Below are 24333 nucleotides of genomic sequence, written 5' to 3'. Positions count from 1 at the left end.
GGACAGGTGCAAAGCTGCACAGAGAAACCCTGTCTCAAAAAAAAAAAAAAAAAAAAAAAAAAGACCCTATCTCATAAAACAAAAAACCCATAAATGTATTCCCTCATATTTCTGAAAGTTGGTCAAGGTACTACCAGTAGATTGTGTTTCTCTCTTTGGTTTGAAGATGGTCTTTCTCCTCTGTCCGCCTTCTCTCTGCACACGTACCCCTGATGTCCCTTCTTCTTTCAAGGTAGCTCTCAATTCCCTTCCACGATGTTCTTCAGAGATGGCTTATTTTGTAGTTCCTCGAGTGAGGTTGGTTCTTCTTGCTGCACTGATTTCTCTTTTGGTCTATTCTGTGTGTCAGGTAATCCAGTTAGTGGATTCTGCAGATGTAGTCAGATTGGGCCAAAGGAAAGCAAAGTCTTTGCTCCATTGGTGCTACAAGGTGATTCAGAAAGCACACCCAGGGCCAGGTGCACACCTTTAATCCTGGTACTGGGAGACAGAGGCAGGCGGATCCCTATGAGTTCCAGATCAACTAGATTTAAATAGTGAGACCCTATCTTAAAAACAAATAACAAACCAAAAAGTGCAGCAAGTTTCATAAAATCTGTTGGAGGCTACAAACCCCACATCCACTTACATTATACTTGAGTTGGTCAGAAACCCATCATCTCCACACTGGCTATTGCTGGCTTCAGTGTCAGGGTTTTCTGTTTGCCGGTGCAGGGCCATATGGTTTCCCACTTGTTGGCTTTAGTAGCTGGTGATTGTGGGCTTTACTTTCTCTTTGTGTCTCCAACATTACATCATCAGTCACAGAAAATCAGTTCCTTTAATCATCATCTTGTTCTGAATGGAATGAAAGTACCTTTTGCAGTTATTTTTAGTAAGCTTGATTCATCTGGGATTCCAGCCTTGCTGCCACTACTGACGGAACCCACCCACATTCTCTCTCTTATGTGTGGACTTCCCTCTTCTTTCTGGCATCCTCCTCCTTTTTCTCTACTTCTGCTATTACTGTAATTAAATTATTTTTATTAAAGTCATACATGTGTGTAATTTTTAAATCATAATTATTTAACACTTAAAGCCTTCTCTGCTTTGTCTGATAATAGCTTATAATTTATTTGTTTGCTTAATTTTTTTGTTGTTGGGTTTTGAGGGGGGAGATTGGGTTTTGTTGTTGTTTTGGTTTTGGGTTTTTTGGGGCAGGGTTTCTTTCTGTAGCCCTGGCTGTCTTGAAACTGGCTCTGTAGATCAGGCTTCAAATTCAGATCTGCCTACCTCTGCCTCCAGAGAGGTGGGATTTTATTTATTTATTTATTTGATTTTTAATTTTTTTTTTTTAATTTTTGGGTTTTTTGTTTTGTTTTTTGTTTGTTTTATTTTGTTTTGGTTTGGTTTTTGTTTTTTGAGACAGGATTTCTCTATGTAGCTTTGGTGCCTGTCCTGGAACTTGCTGTATAGACCAGGCTGACCTTGAACTCACAGAGATCCACCTGCCTCTGCCTCCTGAATGCTGAGATTAAAGGCGTGCGCCACCACCGCCTGACTGTAAAACAAATCTTAAAAGGTCTTATAATAAAAAACCTTGAGCCAGATATTGGGGTGAAAGCTGAAAGATCAGAGAAGCAGAACAGCCACCACTAGCTTACCTCTATGAAATCCTCAGCCTTTATGAGTTCCTGTTTCCTCATGCTTTGTATACCTTTCTGTGTCCTGCCATATTACTTCCTGGGATTGAAGGCCTGTGTCACCACTGCCTGGTTCCGTTTCTCTCATATAACCAACTGTAGCCTTGAACTCGCAGAGATCCGGATGGATCTCTGCCTCCTGAGTGATAGGATTAAAGGTGTGTGCCACCACTGCCTGACCTCTATGTCTAATTTAGTGGCTGGCTCTGTCCTCTCATCCCCATGTAAGCTTTCTTGGGGTACACAATATGTCACCACAGCCTGCCTCTGCCTCCTAAGTGCTTTTTATTTATTTGTGAGACAAAGTCTCACTGTATAGCACTAGCTAACCTGGAACTTGCTATGTATCTTTTTTTTAAATATTTATTTATTATGTATACAGAAGAGGGCACCAGATCTTATTATAGATGGTTGTGAGCCACCATGTGGGTGCTGGGAATTGAACTCAGGACCTCTGGAAGAGCAGTTGGTGCGCTTAACCTCTGAGCCATCTCTCCAGCCCATTATTTATTTAATATATGTGTGTGACCTGTCTTCAGGGAGCCCATTATAGGTGGTTGTGAGCATGTGGTTGCTAGGAATTGGCCCTCTGGAAGAGCAGCCAGTGATCTTAACTGCTGAGCCATCTCTCCAGCCCCTTGCTATGTATCTTCATTTTATATGGAAGCTATTTGAGGAACAGTTAAAATACGGCTGTAAAGGCCAGTGAGATGAGATGGTTCAGCTGACAGCAATGCTTGTGTGCAGGCCTAACGGCCTGAGTTCAGTCCTGAGACCCCACAAGATGATGGGAGACAAAAAGTTGTCTTCTGACCTCTCTACCCAGAATAAGCCCACACTCATTCTCATTCATTCATTCATTCATTCATTCTCTCTCTCTCTCTCTCTCTCTCTCTCTCTCACACACACACACACACACACACACACACACACACACACACGAATTTAAATTTAATATGACTGTAAGAGCCATGCAGCAGTGTTTCTCCTAGATCTCCAAATTTTTCTTTAATTCCACCTCCACTTTATGCCTTCAGAGTGAAACCTTCAGTGAAACCTTCTCAGCTGAAGTGGGGTGTGCAGATCCTGGCAGGTGGGCTCTAGAGAAGTATGTGATGATGTAACTGCTCTCTGTGCATGCTCTTAGCCTTCTTCAAACTGGCTTCAGAAATACTTGACATTGCCAGATGGTGTGGCACACGCCTTTAGTCCCAGCGCTTGGGAAGCAGAGGCAGACAGATCTCTGTGAATTTAAGGCCAGCCTGGTCTACAGAGTGAGTTCCAGGACAGCCAGGGCTACACAAAGCAACTCTTGTCTTGAAAGAAAAATGAAATAGAAATGCTTTACATCTCTTTTTATATGTAACAAACAGCTATACTTTTTAAAAATCATATTTACTGTGTGTAAAACAAACATACATGTACACATCTTAACTCAAGCATACATGCTCATGTGCCCTCAGGCACATGTGGAGATCAGAGGACAGCTTTGGTTCCCCACCATATGGTTCCTCAGGGTTGAACTCAGGTCGGACGACTCAGCAGCAGCACATCAATTTGCTTGCTGAGCCTTCCTTCTGGCCCTCTAATTTTTAAATGCTAGCAATTCATTCAGAGGTGATGGTGGTGGTTTTTTTTTTTTAATATCCAGCTAGTTTCAGCAAAGCAAGCTGCGCATCGAGGGCTACGAGTGGCCCTTGAGTTTTTGTTTTGACTGCGTTGATGAGAATGACCTAATCCATCCTACTGCCTTTTAAATTAACTATTAGAGTCTAGACTGAGGACAAGCATGGTTTCCCTCTCTGGTCATACTTATTGAATATAAGACACTAAGATAAGCTAATAATGGAAGCTGACTAATTATTATGTACCTGAATGGCACAATTAATTCATGACTCTAAATGACGAGCAATCAGCATTAATTGAATGCCTGCTGTGTGTATCACAATGAATGCCAAATGCTGAGAGAGTCCTGAGTGTGAGCCATAGTCAAGGACATTTTTTTTGTTTTGTTTTTGTCTTTTATTTGTTTGTTTGTTTGTTTTATTTTTTTTCCAACAGAGTTTCTCTGTGCAGCTTTGCGCCTTTCTGAGATCTCGCTCTGTAGACTAGGCTTGCCTCGAACTCACAGAGATCCGCCTGCCTCTGCCTCCCGAGTGCTGGGATCAAAGGCATGCACCACCACCACCCGACTCGTCCTCACTTTCCTATTCAAAAAGACTATTGATTAGTTGGGCTTTCCTCCCCCACTTTCTTTTTGGGTAATTTGGGGTGAGGTTTCTTTGTTAATGCTATACAAATTCTAAAGAAATTAAATTTTTTAATGCAAATAATTCCAACTTAATGATTTGGCCAGTAATTCATGTAAGACTTCAGGTTGGGCTGAGGAGAACATTACTATTTCTATTTTTAAGACCTATACTCCTGTAAAATTCTACCTAGCAGGGTTAGGTCACCTTTTTTAGTTGATAGAACTTACTTCCAAAATCTGTCATAACAAGTCACAGGAAGGAATAGAGCTGAAGGATTTGATGTGGCAAAGAAAATGCTTGTGTGAATGTTCACACCTCCCAAATGGAAAGAAAAGGTACCTGTTGGATGTGGAAATCCTGAAAATAAGATAGATTGGAAGTTACATACACAGCGAAAGGAGCATTGGGCCTGAACTCCAGGAAGGCAGGTCTCAAAAAACAGGAATTGTTGAAGGCAGTTCCTTCTGTAACATGTCCCCATTCTTGCCACGTTTTAGTGATTTAATAGTCCTAGAAGCTTTCTGAAAACAGTATATAGAAATAGAAGACATGGTAGCCGAGGTGCCAAAGGCCTTTGCTGCCCAGCCTGAGGACCTGAATTTCATCCTTAGTACCCATGCACATGGTAGAAGTAGAGAACCATCCCCTGCACGTCTGCAGGTTGTTCTCTAGCCACCACACACATGCTGTGGTGTGTACATACCCACACATATAAGCACACACATAAATAATTAAAATCTTTTTTTTTTTTTTTTTTTAAAGACAAGGTCCCACTGTGTAGTGCTGGCTAACCTAGAATTCAGTTTGTAGACCATGCTGGCCTTGAACTCAGAGATCTACCTGCCTCTGCCTTCTGAGTGTTAATATGTATTGCACTACTGCTACTAGGAGTATTATGATCAATGTAGATACAAAGCATTTTCTTTCTAGTAACTTAGATATATGGAAGTAACAGGTTTGCAAAGTAGTGGGAAAGATGAGTTACTCTTTAAATATTAGTGTTTCTCTTTCTTCTAGCTTGTATAGGCTTTAAGGTTTTCACAGATAGAACAGCTTCCCCTGAGATAGGACTCTACTTTAAAACCATACTACATATGTTTCTTTTCTTCTCTCTCTCTGACGTGTGTGTGTGTGTGTGTGTGTGTGTGTGTATGTGTGTGTGTGTGTGTGTGTACTGTTGTAACACGAATTGCTAAACGGTCTTATTAATAAAAAACCCAGAGTCAGATGGGGTGAGAGCTGAAAGACCAGAGGAATAGAACAAGCTAGCTATAAGTTCTTACCACCAAGAAATCCTCAGCCCAAGAGAGCTACTTGCTGTATATTCATGCACCTTTCTGTGCCCTTCCATCTTACTTCTCTCCACCCAGCTCTATCAGTTCTGTCTGTCTGTCCAGACCTCCAGACCTCTATGGTTAACTAGTGCTGGGATTAAAGGTGTGTGCCACCATTGCCTGACCTCTGTGTTTAATATAGTGGCCGACTTAGTCCTCAGATCCCCAGGCAAGCTTTATTTGTTAGAGCACAAATAAAATATCACCACAAACTGTTGTTTGAACCTAGGGCCTCTGGCATGCCAGGCAAGCACCCTACCACTGAGCTATATTTCTAGCCCTGAGTGTATTATTTATGGAGAAAGGTATAATGCAGATAGAATGATAGTCCTGTTTTCCTGATCTATTCATCTTATAGTTGAGGCTCTAGAAGAACACTCTAAGCCTCCCAAACTGTTTCTTCCTATGTAAAGTAAGAACAGTGGCATCAACGAAAGCAATAATGTCCGCCTTGGTGTTACTATGAGAGCACGTAGTAGCTGTTCAGTGATTGTTCTTCCTCACTTAAAAGTCTCCTCTTTTTCTGAACACTTCTTTTAAAAAGACAGGACGGAGACACTGTCCTTTGTATCCCCGTGAATGACTGACCCAGTGGTTCTTACGTGAGGACTCCTGGAGTCATGAGCCATTTAAAGGGCTTCCTTTTCAACAAACTTTTCCCTGTCAAGTCGCTTCAGTCATCCCGACAGGCCGGAGGCTGGAAACAGCTGTATGTATGTGTAGGCAATGGCTCTTCTTTTCTATATCTAACTTTATTCTGTGTATGTGTGCATATGCCCGAAGGGCAGAGGACAACCTACAGGAATTGGATCCCTCCTTCCACTGTGGATCCCAGGAATCAAACTGCTTGGGATTGCATCTACCTGCTGAGCCATGTTACTGGCCCTCTTTTGCTTTTCCTGGACATTTGCTCTCAGTGAATTAGGCTCAGGCATCTGGTTTGTGCCTTCCTTGTAACTGGAAAGACAACTGTTTGCAGTTGGTCACACGTAGTTGGCTGCAGACACATGTGAAGTCCATATGAAGGAAGAGCTCAGTATGCTTGTCTCTTTGTACAATTGAACATGCTGCCTGTGGAGTCCGGCGCTCTGTAGCCCCCATCTGGCTCCTCTCATCTCTAAGTGGTCACATGTTCCCCCAGAGACAGCCATGCTCCCTCTGTCTTGTCAGTGTCTTTGTGTTTCTCCGCAACTGTTGGCCTTTGGAATGTTCAGGTTTCTCAGGGCATCTCTTCTAAGTGTGCAGGAGGAGAAATGTCTTTTGCCCTTCATATTTGTAAACTCTTTCATTCTACCAGTGGAGTCAAAAATGAAGTAGGCTGATTTTCTCAGCAGCTATTTACCAAACCCTATCCTTGCAGGTTATAGCTCTAGCTTTCTCCTTCAAGCTTTGTGTCAGTCTGTGACAAGGGGCTTTACTTGAGTTCATTCTCTCACTGAATATCTTAGATAAGACATTGCTGCAAAGTTGTTTGAACAGGTCATGAAAAGATAAATCCTTTATTTTCCTTTATAATGCTGGAGGAAGGGAGCTTAACTCAGGCCTTGAATATGCTAAGCAAATGCTCTACCACTGAGCCACACCCCAGCCAATAAATGCTTTCTTAATTTAGGAATTTCTGCCCGGCGGTGGTGGCGCACGCCTGTAATCCCAGCACTCGGGAGGCAGAGCCAGGCGGATCTCTGTGAGTTCGAGGCCAGCCTGGACTACAGAGTGAGTTCTAGGAAAGGTGCAAAGCTACACAGAGAAGTCCTGTCTCGAAAAAAAAAAAAGGCGGGGGGGATTTCTGTGTGAAGAGGAGTGAGCAAAAGAGTATTCCCTGCATGTGTGTGTAATTAAACCTGATTCTGGTTAGGTATCTCAAGACTGTTGTGGAATATTTGTACACTGTGAAGATGTCTCCCAAGGCACCTTCTGATTGGTTTAGTAAAAAGCTGAATGGTCAGTAGGCAGTAAAGGATAGGCGAGGTTTCCAGGGAGAGAGAGGAAGAGGAGGAGGAATCTAGGCGTGCAGATTTCACCAGAGACTGAAGAAGTTGGACGTATGGTACAGAACAGACATAACCAAGACACGTGGCAGAATGTAGATTAATAGAGACCAGTTAATTTAAGTTATAAGAACTAGTTGGAAAAAAAGTCTAGACTAAAGCCAAGCTTTCATAATAATAAGTGTCCGGGTCATTATTTGTGGGCTGGCAGTCCAAAGATAGTCCATCAAGAAGGCTTGCTATATAAGACAGGATTCCAAGGTCCAGGGACAGGTAATTACTAAGAAGAGTATGAATAGACTTAAGGAGCTTGGTAAGATTTTCATGGAACTGACACTTTAAAGCATCATGAAGGCTAGATAGATGGGAGCTTAATTACTTTTTTTCTTTACTCTTCCTGTGGTAAAAATACTATAAAAGAAACATCCAGCCAGGATGTGGTGGCACAGGCCATTAATCCCAGCACTTGGGAGGCAGAGACAGGTAGATCTCTGTGAGTTTGAGACCAGTCTCCTCTACAGAGCGAGTTCCAGGGCAGCCAAGGCTACACAGAAACATTTTGTCTCAAAACAAGGGGGAAAAAAGGAAATCCAAAATTAGCATCAGGAACATAGAGACAAAGAAACATATAGATAAATCTGGGTAATAGAGCCTACAAATAGGGTTGGTTTTTGTTTATTTTGTTTTGTTCCCTTATATTCTACAGTCTAATGTATCCGTGTTTCAATTTGTTCATCAGTGTTTATTGAAAACCTGCTGCTGGGCAGTGCTGTAGAGACTGGGCTACAGCAGAGGGTCCTGCCGTCAGAGAGTTAGTTCCCTCTTAGTGAAGGCACTTTTCTTCGGGTAGGGCAGGCAGGAGTGACACCAATGTCTAGCCGTGCAATGGAAAACAGCCGAGCAGAGTGAGGGTTGTAGGAATGGCATTGGTGGGGCTTGGGGAGCCAAGAGATGCAGTTTTTGATTGGATGTTCAGTAGAGGCTTCATTGAGAAGGTCACAAGTTGAGTAAAAACCCCAGAAGGTAAGAGAGAGAGCCATGTGTCAGTCTGGGGAAGGACATTTCAGGGAGCCTGCAGAAAGGTCTTGGAGCAGGAGTGGGCCGTGTGTATTTAACACACGTGGAAGCTAATGGGTTGAGCAGAGCAAGGATGTTGAAGGGGATATACAACGGGAGATGAGGTCCAAGGTAAATGAACAAAGGAGGAGGGATAGATATTCAGCTGTGTGAATTTATCGAAGAACTGAGGAACCATTACAACCTGATGTGACCTATTTTTCGAGGATTGCTCTGGCTGCTGAGTTGAGTAGGTGGTAGGGGTGGTGCTCCCGGGGGAGGACAATGGAGGGAACTACTCTGTGTTTCAGCAGACATGGGAAGAGCTGGTGGTGGCTCTAGCCACGGTCCTACAGCTAGATGAGAGACACATGGAGGAAGTCAAAGCATTAGAATTTCCTGAGCAGTAAAAAAAGATAAGAAAGAATGACCATGGCCAGGCAAGGGGGTATATGCCTGTAATCTCTGCCAGGTGGCTGAGGCAGAATGAGTTCATGGCCAGCCCAGACTACATAGTCTGTGCTGGGAGGGAAGGGGTGGGGGGAGGAGAGAGGGAGACAGAGAGAGAGAGACAGAGAGAGAGAGAAAGAGAGAGAGAGGGAGGGAGGGAGGAAGAAGAAGGGGAAATGAGGGAAAGAAAAGGAGGAAGGGAAAGCAGTCATGGGAGAACAGCATGAAGGGTAGAAAGCTTTGTCAAATAAGATCAGTTGGGTTGCAGACTGGATTAATCACTGGGTTCTTCGATAAATACCATACACTCTCATCTGCTAAAGTTTCCTAAGCCCAAGAAGGTAATTTCAGTGCTGCTGTTTTTATATCCCTGTGTCGTTTGAATGACTAGTTACCTGATACTTCAGCTTCTTCTAAAATGTTGTATTGCTTGTTAGTATTTGCTCATATTGCTCATACTTGCAGATCTCTTAGGTTCTTCTGTGACCACTTAAAACATTTCCTATACAATAATCTTTTTTTGCCTGAGTCTAGAATGAGGTACCACTCCTAACAGTTGTTCATTTGACAATCATCCTCGCTCTGTCTTACTAGAGTGGGTACGGCAGCATCCAACCAAGCCTGCAAAATCTGAGTTCTTTTTCTCTTCATGAAGGCCTGGGCACTTGCTCGGAAATGCACATTTTCTTTATTTGCTGCCTTAATTTTTTGGTTTGTTTTCATTGTTGTTTTGGAGCAAAGTCTCACTTTGAAGCCCATGGCCTCAAGGTCAGAATCTTCCTGCCTCGGCCTCCTGGGAGCTAACAGGAGGAGCTCACTGGGTAACAGGCATGCACCATCACACTCAGCTTGTCGTCTACAATGCCTCTGTGCCCTCTCATCACCTGGTCTCTGGCCCTCACGACTGCTCAGTACTTTGGACTGTCTTAGTGTTGATGTAGCCGGTTTGCCTTCCTCTTCTCACAACGCTTCCAACAACAAGAAAGTCATCAATGGTATTTCATTAAGGTTGTATTTTGGATTGATTTTGGTACAAAATACAAGTTTTCTATATGTGTGGCACTGAAGACCGCGTCCCTGCATGATTAATTAGGTGCTACTAGACGAAAAGCGTCAACAAATCTTGACCACATTGCTTTTAGCTTTTAAATTGAAAGTAGTTGTTCTTGGTGGACTCGGGAAGCCGATGACGTTGGTGAGAACCAAGTAGCTGGGGTTGACAAGCGAGAGGAAGCCTAAGGAGGTTAAACCCCTGACCGACCGGGTGTCGTGAGATAAGTAGAGAAGAGGACAGAAATTAGGACTTTAAGGTTTAGTCCTTTGTCTTCTCTGTTGGGAACATTTGGCTCAGTTTGGATGGCTCAGTTTGGAGGGAAAAACAAAAGCCAGTGTGCCTTCCTGCTTGCCTGCCTTCCTTCCTTCCTTCCTTCCTTCCTTCCTTCCTTCCTTCCTTCCTGGCATTTCTAGACATTGAACTGGGCAAATGCTCTACCACTTAGCAACATCCCCAGCCTCCTATATTTTATTTTGAGACAGCTCACTAATCATCCTGCCAAAGCCACACCCAGCCTAGTTGTTTGGTTGATTGTTTATAGACAAGATCTTTATTAGTTTTAGCTGGCCTGGAACTCTCTGTGGAGCCCAACTGGTCTCAAACTTGTGTCACTCCTGGAGCCTAAACCTCCCAACTGCCAGGATTATAGTCATGAACCCCTAACCCACTCTCAGGGCATTTTAGAAAGGCCTTTGGGTTCTGAGCTGGTGTTTTCTCTGAGTTACTTGGATCCCAGTGTCCCCTAAGGTAGTGAGTACTTACATTTATGGAATTCTATGAGATGATCCACTCTTATTTTCTCCCCGCCCCCAACACACACATGCACATATGCCGCTGTGCACTTGTAGAAGTCAGGACAACCTCAGGTGTCTTCACCATCCTTGAGACAAGGTCTTTCTTTTCTGTTTTGTATATCAGTCGTTATATGGGTCCTGGAGATCTGAGCTCAGGTCTTCATACTTGTGAGCAATCACTTTACACACTAAGCCATCTCCCCAGCCTCAACTTTAACCTTTAAAAAAAAAAAAGGATTATTTTATGTGCATGGGTGTTTTGCCTGTGTGTGGTACCCACAGAGCCAGAAGGCAGCCTTGAATCCTCTGGAGCTAAGGGGTTGTGAGCCACCATGTGGGTGCTGGGAGCTGAACCCAGGTCCCCTGCAAGAACAGCAAGTGCTCTTAACAACTGAGCTTTCTCTATCATCTCCATTGACTTTTGAATAAAAGCTACAGACAAGTGCCACCATGTTTGACAAAGCCGACCAGAGCAGACGGCCCCAAGAAATGACTGATTTACAGAAGTGACGGCTCAGGAAGACCTGTCCTTCTTTCTGAGTATGTTTAAACTGTTTACTTGTTGACATTTATTATTAGCTATTAGATCATGACTCAACAAATCATTTGCATACACTGTACAGTTAATCTAAATTCAGTCATTTGGAACCCAAGAACCAGAGTGCAGAGCAGGATGTCCCCACTACAACTCTTTCCCACCTTCCCTGCGTATGTAGGCATAAGCAAATGGGTGTACAAACCAAACAGTTATGGATAATAAATGATAAAAATTGGTTTTAAAACAATTATTTGGTGTCCATATAATTTTAGTATTTAGTATAAAAATTAATGAAAATTTGTATCCTAATGAAGTGGGCATGTTTATTTATATACTTAGTGCACTGCTGGAGATTGACCCAGCACCTTGGGCTTACTGGGCAATGCTCCACCTCTGAGCTACATCCCCAGCTTGCCTCTTTATTTTTATGTAAGGAATTAATTCCATCTTGGCTGAGTTTTTGAATTTGCAAACATAGAGCATCTTCCACATCGTCCAGAGCTGATAGACACTTTGATTCTGTAACCATCAATGCTGAGCGTGCTGCCTCACAAAAATAGGTAGTGCACAGTGACAGGCTATACTTAGGGATATCTGAAAAATTGTGAGGCATTCTGACCTAAACCCAAGCAAAACTCATTTTAACAATTTTTTATGAAACTCAAGTTAGCAACTCAAAAGGCAAGTTTGGAGTTGAACATTTTAGCACAATGCAGTGCAAAGATGTGTTGATGCTAATTTGATGCTTCTCTGCTGAGGAAAGTGCTGTACATGCATTGAGAGCCCATCCACTGCTGTGCTTCTGGGAACGTGGCCTTGATCACCCTAACAAATGGCAGAAATGCTTCCTGTACCTGTTTTGCCACCAGAGCCTTGGCTCTGTGGTTGACCTGGATCCTTTTTCAGAGTTCCTGGATTCTGGTTTGCACAGGAAGGAGGATGACCATAGTAGGATTAAACAGAAGATTGGCACTAGCTTCAGTACAGTTTCTTTACTAGTGACCACCCCAGTTTGGGGGTAGGGACAAGAGAGGATGTTTAAGAAGTCGAATTCAGAGAGTCATGGCCAGTGTGCTCCTTGACAGATGAGCCTTTCCCCCAACAGAAACAGACACAAAGCTGCACATGTCTTCACGGTCGGCCTAGGGGTCCTGAGGAGAGGGTGGCAGGAGGGATTGTCTAGATGAGGTCGGCCTGTGGGCATGCCTCTGGGAGATTGTTTTATTCTGGATTTTTTCTTTTGAGACAGGGTCTCACTTTATAGCTTTGGTGTCATGGAACTCACTATGTAAATCAAGCTGGCCTTGAACTCAGAGATCCACCTGCCTCTGCCTCCTGAGTTTAGAGTGTGTTCCACCACAACCAGCTGGAAGATTGTTTGGATAGCCTTCATTGATGTGAAGTGGGCAGCACCATTTGGACCACGCGTGCCCATGTTCCTTCTCTGCTCTTGACTATGGACGTGATATGGCCACCCGTCTCAGGTCCGGCTCCAGTACTTGCCCCAGTGATGGACTGTAATGTGGAGCTGTGAGCCAAAATAAACCCTTTCTCCTTAAGTTGCTTCTTGCTGGGTATTTCATCACAGCAACAGAGGTAAAACAAAAAGGTGCTCCTGAGGGATCCTGTGAGCCCTGTGCCCAGACAGCTGCTGTTGTGTGCCCCTAGGTTCCCGTGGATCCCTTTTCTCTCCCTAGGCCCAAGCCATCTTTCCTGCCACCTCAGGTACTTGACATTGTGACACAATGTGTCAGGCTACACTCTTGTCCTGGGACACATGCAGCCCATGGGCCACAGGTCGGACACACCTGTATCCCACCATGTCAGCCTGCTTTATCTAGGAGACCGATGCAGAAATATTCCAGGAAAGAGGCTAGTTTAGGGAGGCACATTGTCCTAGTCATCGTTCCTTCACTGAGATTCTGGGAAAGGTCTGGAATGAGTGTTGATCGAAGTATTGCTGGGAGTGGGGTGGGGTACATAGGACAGAAACAGTACTGAGTAGTCCTTTGCCTCCGCGGTAGAGACACAAAGTATCCATGGGTCAGATAACACTGGTTTGTGTCTGGATGCCTCACTCTGCCTTATTAGCTTTGTGTGTACTCAGTTGTGGGTGACCACTCCGAAGCAACTTTGTTCAGAATGCAGAGCAAGTGTTTCTTGGGGATGTAATACCATTGCCAGTCTATATCGAACCTCTAAATGTGTCCCAAGTTCACTAATGACAAGTCCTTACCATGTTAACACATTCCAGGCCCTTGGTACTTTTCTCATCCTCTAAAGGATGCCTACAAGGTGTTACTTAAAATCCAGCTTTCAAGCCTTCTGTGGTAGCACACACCTTTAATCCAGTACTTGGGAGGCAGAGGCAGGTGGATCTCTGAGTTCGAGGACAGCCAGGGATACCCTGGCTTGAAACCCTGTCTTGAGTAAAATAAAAAAGTAAAGCTTTCTGTAAGTGGACTGACTGTTGATTGGAACTGTACATGTTGTTTTCAAGGCCCACCCTGTAGTTAATTTTTTATGGTTTTTTGTTTGTTTGTTTGTTTGTTTTTGTTTTTGTTTTTAAACCGGAGCTGAGGACCAAACCCTGGGCCTTGTGCTTGCTAGGCAAGCGCTCTACCACTGAGATAAATCCCCAATCCCTCATTTTTTAAAATTATTTTTAATTACATTTATTTATTTACTTTGGGCAAGGACAACTCCTTCCATGGTTATGAGGCCCTAGGGTTGAACTCAGGTTGAATCTGGCACCAGGTGCTTTTCTCCACTGAGCTGTCTCACAGGCTCTACTTCCAACTCTTAATACTTGCGTGTTATGAACGTTATCCAGGTCTCCTTTGTCTTCAGCTCTCCCTGCTGTCCAAGGGCAAAAAAGGATTCTTTGCATTGCTACCCTGTTTTCCTCCCTCTGGTGTCATCTTAGTATAAACCCAGAGTTTAACATCAAAGAAGTACGCACGCTCCCGCCTTAGCTGCCTAACTCGTCCCAAGCATTCAGTCTCATGTTCTATTGCATTTCCTAAGATGACATTTGGATTAAAACTTGGAGACCAAAAACTTGAAGTCTGAAGTGGCTTTGGGTCATTGACAATGGAATTGCCGTGGGTGGTCGTGGGCATTGCTTACAGGCTAAAGAAAGAAAGGCTCTTGGTAGGAGCACACGTGCTGGGAGCTGTTCCCTCCCTCTTTCCATGGCAACCTTATCTGAGGTTTTGCATTCTGCTCTCATAGAGTTAGTAAGAAATCTCAGCCGCTGTTCCGAGTTGTTTATGAGTCATTACAGGAACCTGTTTTATCATTTGATTCTGTTTCCTTCTGTCTTCCCAGGTGGCATTGGCAGGGTGGTCAATGGAGCCTTCATGGTGCTGAAAGGGCATCGGTCCATTGTTAACCAGGTCCGGTTTAACCCCCACACGTACATGATCTGCTCTTCTGGTGTAGAAAAGATTATCAAGGTGAGACACTTTCTTTACCCTTCCATCCTTTTTAGGGAAATATTTGTAGTTCATAACTGGAAAAAAAATGGAACAATGTGTATAGGGATTTATATCTAAATATATTGAGCATTTATTTGTTAAAGTTCTCAGTTAGAGCCAAGAACGGTGGTCCATGCCTATAAGCCTGACACTTAGAGCTGAGGTTAGGAGAACCACAGGCCCAAAGCCAGCTCTACTGCAGAGCAGGACTCTGTCTTTAAGGGGGTGATGTGTCAGTGATTTTGACATATTATAAAATATTAGAAGCTGATATTTTAAAAGTAGGTAGGGGTCGGGTGGTAGTGGTACACACCTTTAATCCCAGCTCTTGGGAGGCAGAGGCAGGGGGATCTCTGTGAGTTCACCAGCCTGATCTACAGAGTTAGTTCCCAGGTAGCACGGGCTACACAAAGAAACCCTGTCTCAAAACCCATCCCCACCCTCAAAAAAAAATAGGTGGGCATGTGGTACATGTTTACATGTTTTTAATCCCAGCTCTCAGGATGCAGAGTTGGGCAAATCTCTGAGTTTAAGCTGACATAGTCCTACACAGTGAATTCAGGCCAGGCAGGGCTACACATTAAGAGCCTGTTTTGTTTGTTTGTTTGTTTGTGGTTTGTTTTTATTTGTTTTGTTTCCAGACTGGGTTTCTCTGTGTAGCAGCCCTGGCTGTCTTGGAACTCACTCTGTAGACCAGGCTGGTCTTGAACTTAACAGAGATCTATTCCCTTGCTCCTTTGTTTTTTAAGTGATTTTTTTTTTTTTTAATGACTTCCTTTCAGAACCATTGTAACATACTTATGAGCATAACTCACCAGCCAAGATCAGAAGCTACTAGAGTACAACACGTAAAGTAGTGTGTGGAATACACTTTGAGCTTCAAAGCCTGGTGACTAGTTTTAAAAGTGGATCTGGCTGGGCAGTGGTGGCGCATGCCTTTACTCACAGCACTAGGGAAGCAGAGCCAGGCAGAGGTTATGCTTCCCACAATAGTTGAAATTTCTCGATTTTTTTTAATGACAAATGAAACCTGAGAAAATTTTCAGAGGAAAAGTAAACTGTATTTGTCATGATTTAGTATTATTGTTTGAGGATTTCATACGTGCATATGATGAATTTTGATCAGATCCACTCCCTCTTCCCCCAACCACTATCCCCTCCCAACTTTATGCGCTTTGTGTTTTTAGCCCACTTAATCCATTTAGTGCTGTCAGTGTGTGTGGGGTTAGGACCTTTATTGGGTGTGTGCCGCCTCCTGTGTCTATCTCTGAAGAAAACTGGACTTCCTCCAGCTGTCACCAGTTGCTAATAGCGCCTCAGCTATTAGAGTTTTGTCTGGCTTGAACTTGCCTCTGGAGTTCCTCTGTGCAGCTGCCCTCCTGTATCCGGAATGCAGTTTTGTTGGTCATCCACCACCTCTGGCTCTTACAATTTTTCCACCCTCTCTTCTGCAGTGATCCCTAAGCTTTAGGAGGGAGAGGATATCAATGCATCATTTCGGATGGAGTACTCTGCAGTCCCTTATATTTGCAGATGATGAAATTTAAATTACAAATTGCTGTTGGGGTAATATGGCTAATGTGTAGAAAGCCAGACTGGAGCCTTATCTCTCCGTGTTCACCATGCTGTGGGAAGGGAGCAAGTGGACAGCCGACTGGACCATCTCAGCTGTCCTTCACTTGGACAGTCACTGCAATAGCCCTGGCCCTCACATCACTCTCCCCTCTCCTTTGGCCTATGATTAATAGGTTGGCACTGTAACGTGCCCTTTCTAGGCCTGTTGACGTCATTCTCTACAGAGAGTTCTCTGCCTGGGCATCTCCTTTAGAAGAGAAATTCCTGTTTGGCGTGTGCTCGGATGCTTCTGTGCTGTTTCCCCAGATATTGTTTAGTCAACCGAAGTCTTAACTCTAAAGGTCATAGGTTGGAAACTGGCCAAGTTCTCAAGAAAGAGGAGAAAATGTTTTCTCTGTGAGGTTATCCAGACTGAGCTGCGGAACTCACTGCTCCCAGGTTCCCATAGGAACGAAGAGGCACAGTTGGCCATTTAAAACCTTAAGTGTGCACAGTGAGAGAAAAAGACAAGGGGTTCTCTGGGGTTCTCAGCTTCGTTTTCTCACAGATGTCTTGCCATTTGCCGTCTGGCTGGGAATAGCACCGAATGAAAGGCGTTACAGGTGAGTTTGGTGATCACACACGAGGCCAAGGCAGGAAGATAGCGTATTCACAGGTCAGCCTGAGCGACCCAGTGAGGCTTTGTCTCAAAAAAAAAGGAAAGGAAACGTCAACGCAGGAGATGCAGGAGTAAGGATGAGGTTAAAGTAAATGCTGCTGGCCCTTCTCTCTGTTGGAATTAGTACCCTCGCCTGAGTTTGCAGCGTCCTGAAAGGCCCCTAATTCTCAGCAGTCTGTGTGCCTCTCCTGTCTTTAGTGAGGGCATGCCACACCTTTGCCTTAGGGTTTGCCGGGGCCTGACAGTTGCTGTTTAATGGGTGTCACTTCACTGCTTGCTGTTTCTAAAGGGTCAGGTCAAGGCTCCAGGAGCATCATCTCCCATGAAATCTCATTTTCTTTGTCTACTCCCTTTCTCCCTGTCCACATCCTTTACTGCCATCTTTTCAACTTGGCAAAGAGCCAGCCTCTTCACACTCGGAACAGGTCCTCTGTTTGCCTGAAGGCCACACTTAGCAAAAGATGGGGTTTGTTTTATAGCTAAAAGGGAGGGGAAAATTCATTTTTTTCCCCTCAAAGCTCTATATTATTATTTTTTAACATAAAATCAGGTTATAATTCAAAAGTTGGGTTATTTGAACTGGAAATTATTTTCTCTGTAGAAAATAGTAAAAAAGGTAACATTTCCCAATAAGCCCTTTTAAGCCAAATAATAGCTGAATTATACATATAAATATTGATTAGATTCTGGGAAACAGAAGAAACCTAGCTTCATTTATTCAGAGAGCTATGTTTTACTTAAGTTGTGTGAGTGAGATTTTTTTCATCTTCCCCTTCACTGTTTGACTTTCGGCAGACATTTTTCTATAGGCTAATCCATAATCTAAAAAGATTTTAGTCTCCCTTCCTGAATGTACGGCCAGCATATTCTTTCAGCTTGATACGGTACAAATTCTTATCCTAATAGAGAAATGTTTCACTAAAGCTTGCCCAGTGCTTGGGCAAAACCAAGGAAGCCACAGTCATCCTTAGGGTCCCCCTGCTAGGTAGCCTCCCTGGATCTGTGGGCTGCAGTCTGATTGTCCTTTGCAAAGCTCTACATTATGATATATCTATTGTGTGCTGTTCATGGTAGGCCCTATGGGAAGCATAAAGATAAAGAAAGGTCACACAAGTCTCCCTAGATTGAATTGATGCCCCAGGAGGGGAGAGAAATAAAGGCTTCCCGGACATGGAGACAAAACACTGCAGAGGGATTTTTCTCATTTGGGATCATCTCAATAGAGGTGACTGTTTGCACCATCTTTCCAGCTCTTAAAGTTTGAAGGATGAGACATGTATCCAGTGCCAGGGACCCATATGGTAGAAGGAAAGAACCAACTCTGGCACTGCGATTGTCTTCTGGTCTCAATACATGCACTGTGCTTCACACCTACACACAAACATACAGTAACTAAAAGTGTGTAGCAGGGACAAGTCTTTGGTTTTGTTGGATTAAAAAGTATTCGTTCACCACCTGCTCTGTGCCTGGCATTGTGCTTATGCTCAGAAATAGGAAAACACATGACTGTTGAGGAAATGACCTTGAGTGGCCAAAGGCAGAGGATAAGGAGAGGACCAGGGGCCAGTCTGGAGGACCCCAGAGGGTCCTGACAGCCACATTGCAGACTCTGCAAGCCCCACCTAACAGTTGAGGACCTTCACCTATGTGCAGGTAATGGTGGGTTTAGTAGATGGTCCAGTTCAAAGGACTTAGAGAGAAGAGGATTTAGAACTGCTACTACAGCATGTTCTGGTCACTCAGCTCAGACAGTTGCTGTCCATAAGAATTGAATTTTAGCCTTTTCTGCAGCAGCTTGAGACAACTGTGCTTGTCGAGAAAGCTGCTCAGACCTCAAGGAGGCACAGCTAACCACATTTAGTGAGTAATGGGGTCTCCCTCCCCCTCTCAGATATTTGCAATATATCCCCTATTCAGAGATAATTGCAATGTAGACTTAAGCACAGTCACTACGGTTCAGAGTGGGCACTTGAAAATGACTACATGTCCAAGATGTAGGTTTCCCAAAAAAGTCTAGCAAGTTGGTTTTTTTTATTGATTTGCTTTTTAAAAAAATTTAATTTGTGTGCATGAGTGTTTTGTTTGCATGTATGTATGTATGTATACCATGTTGGCAGATGCCTGTGGGGTCCAGAGTGCATCAGATGCCCCTGGAACTGGAGTTACAGCTGGTTCTGAGGTGCTATGTGGGTGCTGGGAACTGAACTTTGGTTTCTCTGGAAGAGCAGCCAGTGCTTTAACCACTGAGCCATCTCTCCAGCCCCAGCATTGATTCACTTTTGAATTTTTGACTTTGAGGAAAAGAAATGGACAGTTTCATAAATGGTTGGAATGGTTCTGGACCAGGATAATTCTGATGTCCAGCTAAAGCATTTTGGTCTTCAAGTTTTCTGGCTGTGGGATTCAGCCACTGAATTAAAGAGAAAGCAGCATGATGATTAGGGCTTGGTTATAGCTTATATCATCTTATTACTCTTGAACCTGTGGTTGAGAAGTAGAGACTTTTCAGGATGAAGGCATTTGCTTAGGGTGTGGGAAACGGAGGCACTTGGCTCCTGCTGCTCTGTACTGCTCTCAAACACACACTGACTTCTAGGAGGGCGTTTTGTTTATTTCTGAATCTTAGGACTACATTAGGGCCCATCTAATTCACTGTTTAGAATAAGGAGCCAAGCCTCATGCAGGGTCACCAGTTAGCTAGAAGCCAGGTCTAGGAGTCCACTCTCCATATCTCCTACTTTCTGATCCAGTCTCATCCCATTGCCTCGAGCTTTGGAAATAAGTAGTTCAGCTTAACTTGACACATTCCAGAGCCCAAATAAAACAGACCTTTAATGCTGTGATTTTCATTCTTGAAGAGAACATGTGGGGGCTGGGAGATTAGAACTTTAAAAATGGCTTGTCAAAGGGCTGGAGAGACAGCTTAGTGGTTAAGAGCACTGGCTGTTCTTGCAGAGGACCTGGGTTCAGTTTCAGGGGATCCGATTACCTTTTCTTGCCTCAAAGGCAGGCAAAACACCCATATACAGAAAATAAAATTTTAATTTTACAAAGTCACTTCTGAAGTAGTTAGGCCATTTCTGTTAGCAGAGTCTGGATTTCTGTGAAGGATACGTAGATCTGTTTTCATATTAGGGGAGATAGCAAATAACATTTTTATTACTTTTTAAACTGGGAAAATGAAGCACCTGGGCCAGAATTAAAAATAAGACCCCAAAAAGCATCCTAAGGTGGTTACCTTTTGAGCCCTTCAGTTCCCTTCCTAGAATACCAAATTCTTATTTCCTGAGAAATCTGGGTGTAGAAATGGTCGTCTGTAGCTTGAGCCTTGTGCTGCCTAGGTGTTTTCCCAGCATTGGCTGTCACGAAGAATTTGAATGTCCCTCGGACAAGATCTTGCTTCTCCACTGCTTGCTTTATACTTATAATAAGTAGTTAATGTTTACTAACCCTGTCTCACCTCTCCTGGCCCCTTGAGTCACGGTCTCTGGGGCTTCAGAGTCAACCCTGTTCTGGAGGTGTCTCTTGGGCACACCAGAGTTGAAGGGTCACTGCTTTCAAGTTCCTGGGTGAGGAGTGGAAGCTGGGGAGGGGAGGACCTTGAAGAGCTGTGGACAGGAAACAGAACAGAAAGAACACACCTGGATTCGGGGGTGGGGAGTGGGGGGTGTCCAGGAGGAAAAGCAGCTGGCCCTAGGTGTCCTCAGCCTCCTGTGAACTGGAAATCTTCCAAAGAGACCGCCTCTCAGGAATTTGTGGGAGGGGTAGGCCTGGAGACAGTTCCTAAGAGGTGAATTTCTTCTTAGCTTTGGGGAAGTGAAGGAGGGGGGGGGGGGGATGAGAGACACTGTTCTCTTGAGTTAGATGTCATTTAAAGATAAGACACCAGCCTGTCAGGCAAGAAAATGTCTGGAATTCCACGAGATGCCATGGCTATGGGCTGGTGTAATAGAGTTAGTTGCTCTGTACTGCTCTGAAGACCAGCAATCAAGGACAGCTTAATTATCTTGAACTTGATTTTGCATAACTTAACACGACTGGACAGCTCAGCTTTTGAGTCAATACCTAAGTTAAAAATTCTAGTTTTGCTGGGTGGTGGTGGCACACGTCTTTAATCCCAGCACTTGGGAGGCGAGGCTGGTGGATCTCTGAGTTCGAGGCCAGCCTGGTCTACAGAGTGAGTTCCAGGATATCCAAGGCTACATACACAGAGAGACCCTGTCTCGAAAACACAAAACCAGAAAGCAACCTCTAGCTTTTGCTACTTTCTAGCTGTGGGTGTAGGTCCTTGACCTGGGAGGAGTGACCTGGTAAGGGATGGGGCTGCCTGCAGTCACCCTCCAGGGTTAGTGTGTCTTGCCTCTTCCTGAAGCTAAGAGAATTACCTGTGAAGCAAGCAAGCGACACTCTGGTTAAGAGAACCCAGTTTCCTGGGTAACTGACGCCTGCATGTCCAAGAGGGAAGTGCAGTGTGGGCAGTTGTCTATTCTTATAAGCTCCAATGAGTAATTTTCATTGGCTGAAAATAGAATATTGCTGTTTGGGAGAAGAAGTGGAACGATAGGCTGAAGTCCTTTTAGGGTGTTTTGGTTTTTTAGACAAGGTCTTACAATGTAGCCCTAGAAGGCCTAGAACTTAACTTTGTAGCACAGGCTGGCCTTGAACGCACAGAGATCTGCCTGCCTCTGCCTCCTGAGTGCGCCACCATGCCTGGCAAAGCACATTTTCAAATACACTACCCGATATTCACGTCATAATTTCTGATAAGGAAAGAGACAATATGTGGGTACCCTCCACCTAAAGACATTCTTAGGTCTCGGTCTACAGTCTAATTCTATGCTATAAACTGCTTTTACCCACCCCTAGAAGCCTCACTTTCTTTTTTTTTTTTTTTTGGAGCTGAGGATCGAACCCAGGGCCTTGTGCTTGCTAGGCCAACGCTCTACCGCTGAGCTAAATCCCCAACCCCAAAGCCTCACTTTCGATATACATTTTATAAGAGTCATATAACTTGTTCTTTTTTGTAGGGGTTAGTGGCTACTTGTTTTGTTTTGTTTAGACAAGTTCTGGCTGTGTAGCTCAGGTGATCCCCCTTGTGATCTCCCTGTCTCAGCCTCCCAAGCACTGGTATTACAGGAATGTGCCGTTGTACTTGAAAAGAAAATATTTTTAAAGTTGTTTGGTAACTTTAATATAACAACATCTGGGAGAAACCCTGCTTTGGTGGTCTTTATCACGGCCCACTATAGAACACTTCCTATTCAATCCTGGTTGCTTTTGTTTTTCATCTTCTGTGTAGATCTGGAGCCCATACAAGCAGCCAGGATGTACAGGAGACCTCGACGGTCGGATTGAAGATGATTCCCGCTGCCTCTACACCCATGAAGAGTATATCAGCCTTGTATTGAACAGTGGGAGTGGCCTGTCCCATGACTACGCTAACCAGTCTGTCCAAGAAGACCCCCGGATGATGGCTTTCTTTGACTCTTTGGTGCGCCGTGAGATCGAGGGCTGGAGCTCTGACTCAGACAGTGACCTCAGCGAGAGCACCATCCTTCAGCTGCATGCGGGGGTCAGTGAGCGCTCTGGCTACACTGACTCAGAATCCTCAGCCTCACTGCCCCGCTCCCCACCTCCCACAGTAGACGAGACTGCGGACAACGCCTTCCATCTGGGGCCCCTGCGTGTCACCGCCACAAATGCAGCGGTGTCAACCCCAGCAACGCCCACGTGTGAGGATGCAGCCTCCCGCCAGCAGCGCCTGTCTGCTCTGCGGCGTTACCAAGACAAGCGCCTCCTGGCCCTGTCCAATGAGTCCGATTCTGAAGAGAATGCCTGTGAGGCTGAACTGGACACAGATCTCTTCCCTCGGCCAAGGTCGCCCAGCCCCGAGGATGGATCCAGCAGTTCCAGCAGTTCCAGCAGCTCAGAGGAAGAAGAGGAACTGAACCAACGCCGAGCCACCACCCGGCAGCGAAACGCCATGCGGAGGCGACAAAAGACGGCCCGGGAAGAGCGGCCCAGTGCTCCAGTCAAGCCCACCAACGCCTACATTGGAGAGGACAATTACGACTACCCCCAGATCAAGGTGGATGACCTCTCCTCCTCCCCAAACTCCTCTCCTGAGCGGAGTGCTTCCAATCTGGATCTCCAACCAAGCCGGGCACCAGCAACTGCCAACATGGAATCAGTCGAGCGAAAGATTTATAAAGCTTACAAATGGCTCCGTTACTCCTATATCTCTTACTCAAATAACAAAGATGGAGAGACCTCCTTAGTGGCAGAGGAGACAGATGACGGAAGAGCAGGAACCAGCCCCAAAGACAACCCCACCCCTTCTTCTAGTAAGGAAGCCTGCCCAACCCAGAGAGACCAGGACCTGCCCCCTGAAGGCTGCAGCAAAGACGCCCGTAGCGAAGGGACTTCCACCAGGAATCCCAGCGGTGGCGCGAGCCGTGAGCTCAGCAGCCATCCTTGGGCAGAGGTGCCAGAGGGCACCTCTCAGGACACTAGCAATAGCGGCCCTCTAGAACACTCTTCTGAAACCAAGAAGCTCAATGGCAAGGCCCTGAGCAAGACCCTGAGCAGCCGGGCTGAGGAACCAGCCGCTCCTGCCCCCAAGGCATCTGGTTCCACTCTCAACAGTGCGTCTGGCAACTGTTCCAGGACCCAGTCTGATGACAGCGAGGAGAGGAGCCTTGAAACCCTCTGTGCCAACCACAACAATGGACACTTGCACCCCCGGCCCCCTCACCCCCACAACAATGGGCAGAACTCTGGGGAGCTGGAGACAATAGTGTACTCTTCCCCGGGGCACCCAGACACTGACCATGATAACCCACCCCTGACAGGTATGCTTCTGCACAAAGATTGTTGTGGGTCTGAAATGACCTGTGAGACCCCCAGTGCTGGAATGAAAGAAGACCCCACTGACCCCTCGGCCATGGACAGCAGCAAGGTTGTTCATGGCCACAGTGGCCTCAAAAGGCACCGAATTGAATTGGAAGACACAGATTCAGAGAATTCCTCCTCAGAGAAGAAACTAAAAACATGATAAATACAAAGGGAAAACAAAAAGCTACAAAAAGTAGCCTTACAAAATAATTTTTCTTGTTTAGTGAACACAGAGGAAAGGAAAAAGTATTAAAGGCGCATAAAACCAGGGCCTGAACTGTGTCTGCTGCTGCTCCCTCTGTTCACCACTCTCCAGTGGGTCAGAATGTCTAGCTGGCACTGCCTTGTGCTCTGCCAAGGGGGGAGACTCCTAACGGCTCTCTTCTAGTGAGATGCTAGCATAGCATTCCTGTGCAGGCTCTGTGACAGTGACCCTGTCTTGGGACCTTTGGCTTATTGTTGTGTGTATGTACCCACTGGCACATGTGGGCGTGTTGTCTTCTGAGGCCTTTCTTTATCTGTCCATCAGCAAAGCCCTGTGGGTCCGTAGATTTTGCCATCTCACCTGTTCATTGTTCA

General features: G+C 45.0%; 1 protein-coding gene across 2 annotated transcripts in view; it reads left to right on the top strand.

Moving 5' to 3' along the window:
* The window catches only part of Dcaf5 (DDB1 and CUL4 associated factor 5), a 101886-nt gene extending 77934 nt beyond the window's left edge, over positions 1 to 23952 (top strand). For both annotated transcript variants that reach the window (XM_036205960.1, XM_036205961.1), the window contains exons 8-9: positions 14479 to 14606; positions 22160 to 23952. In XM_036205960.1, the coding sequence (XP_036061853.1) occupies positions 14479 to 14606; positions 22160 to 23914 (1883 nt within the window). In that variant the 3' untranslated portion in view covers positions 23915 to 23952. The remainder of the gene's footprint in view (positions 1 to 14478; positions 14607 to 22159) is intronic.
* Positions 23953 to 24333: the final 381 nt, after the last annotated feature.

This window comes from Onychomys torridus, chromosome 14, assembly GCF_903995425.1.
Source record: "Onychomys torridus chromosome 14, mOncTor1.1, whole genome shotgun sequence".
Taxonomy (NCBI): domain Eukaryota; kingdom Metazoa; phylum Chordata; class Mammalia; order Rodentia; family Cricetidae; genus Onychomys; species Onychomys torridus.
Note: the sequence above shows the minus strand (reverse complement) of the source record. Positions and strands in the feature narration are given on the sequence as shown.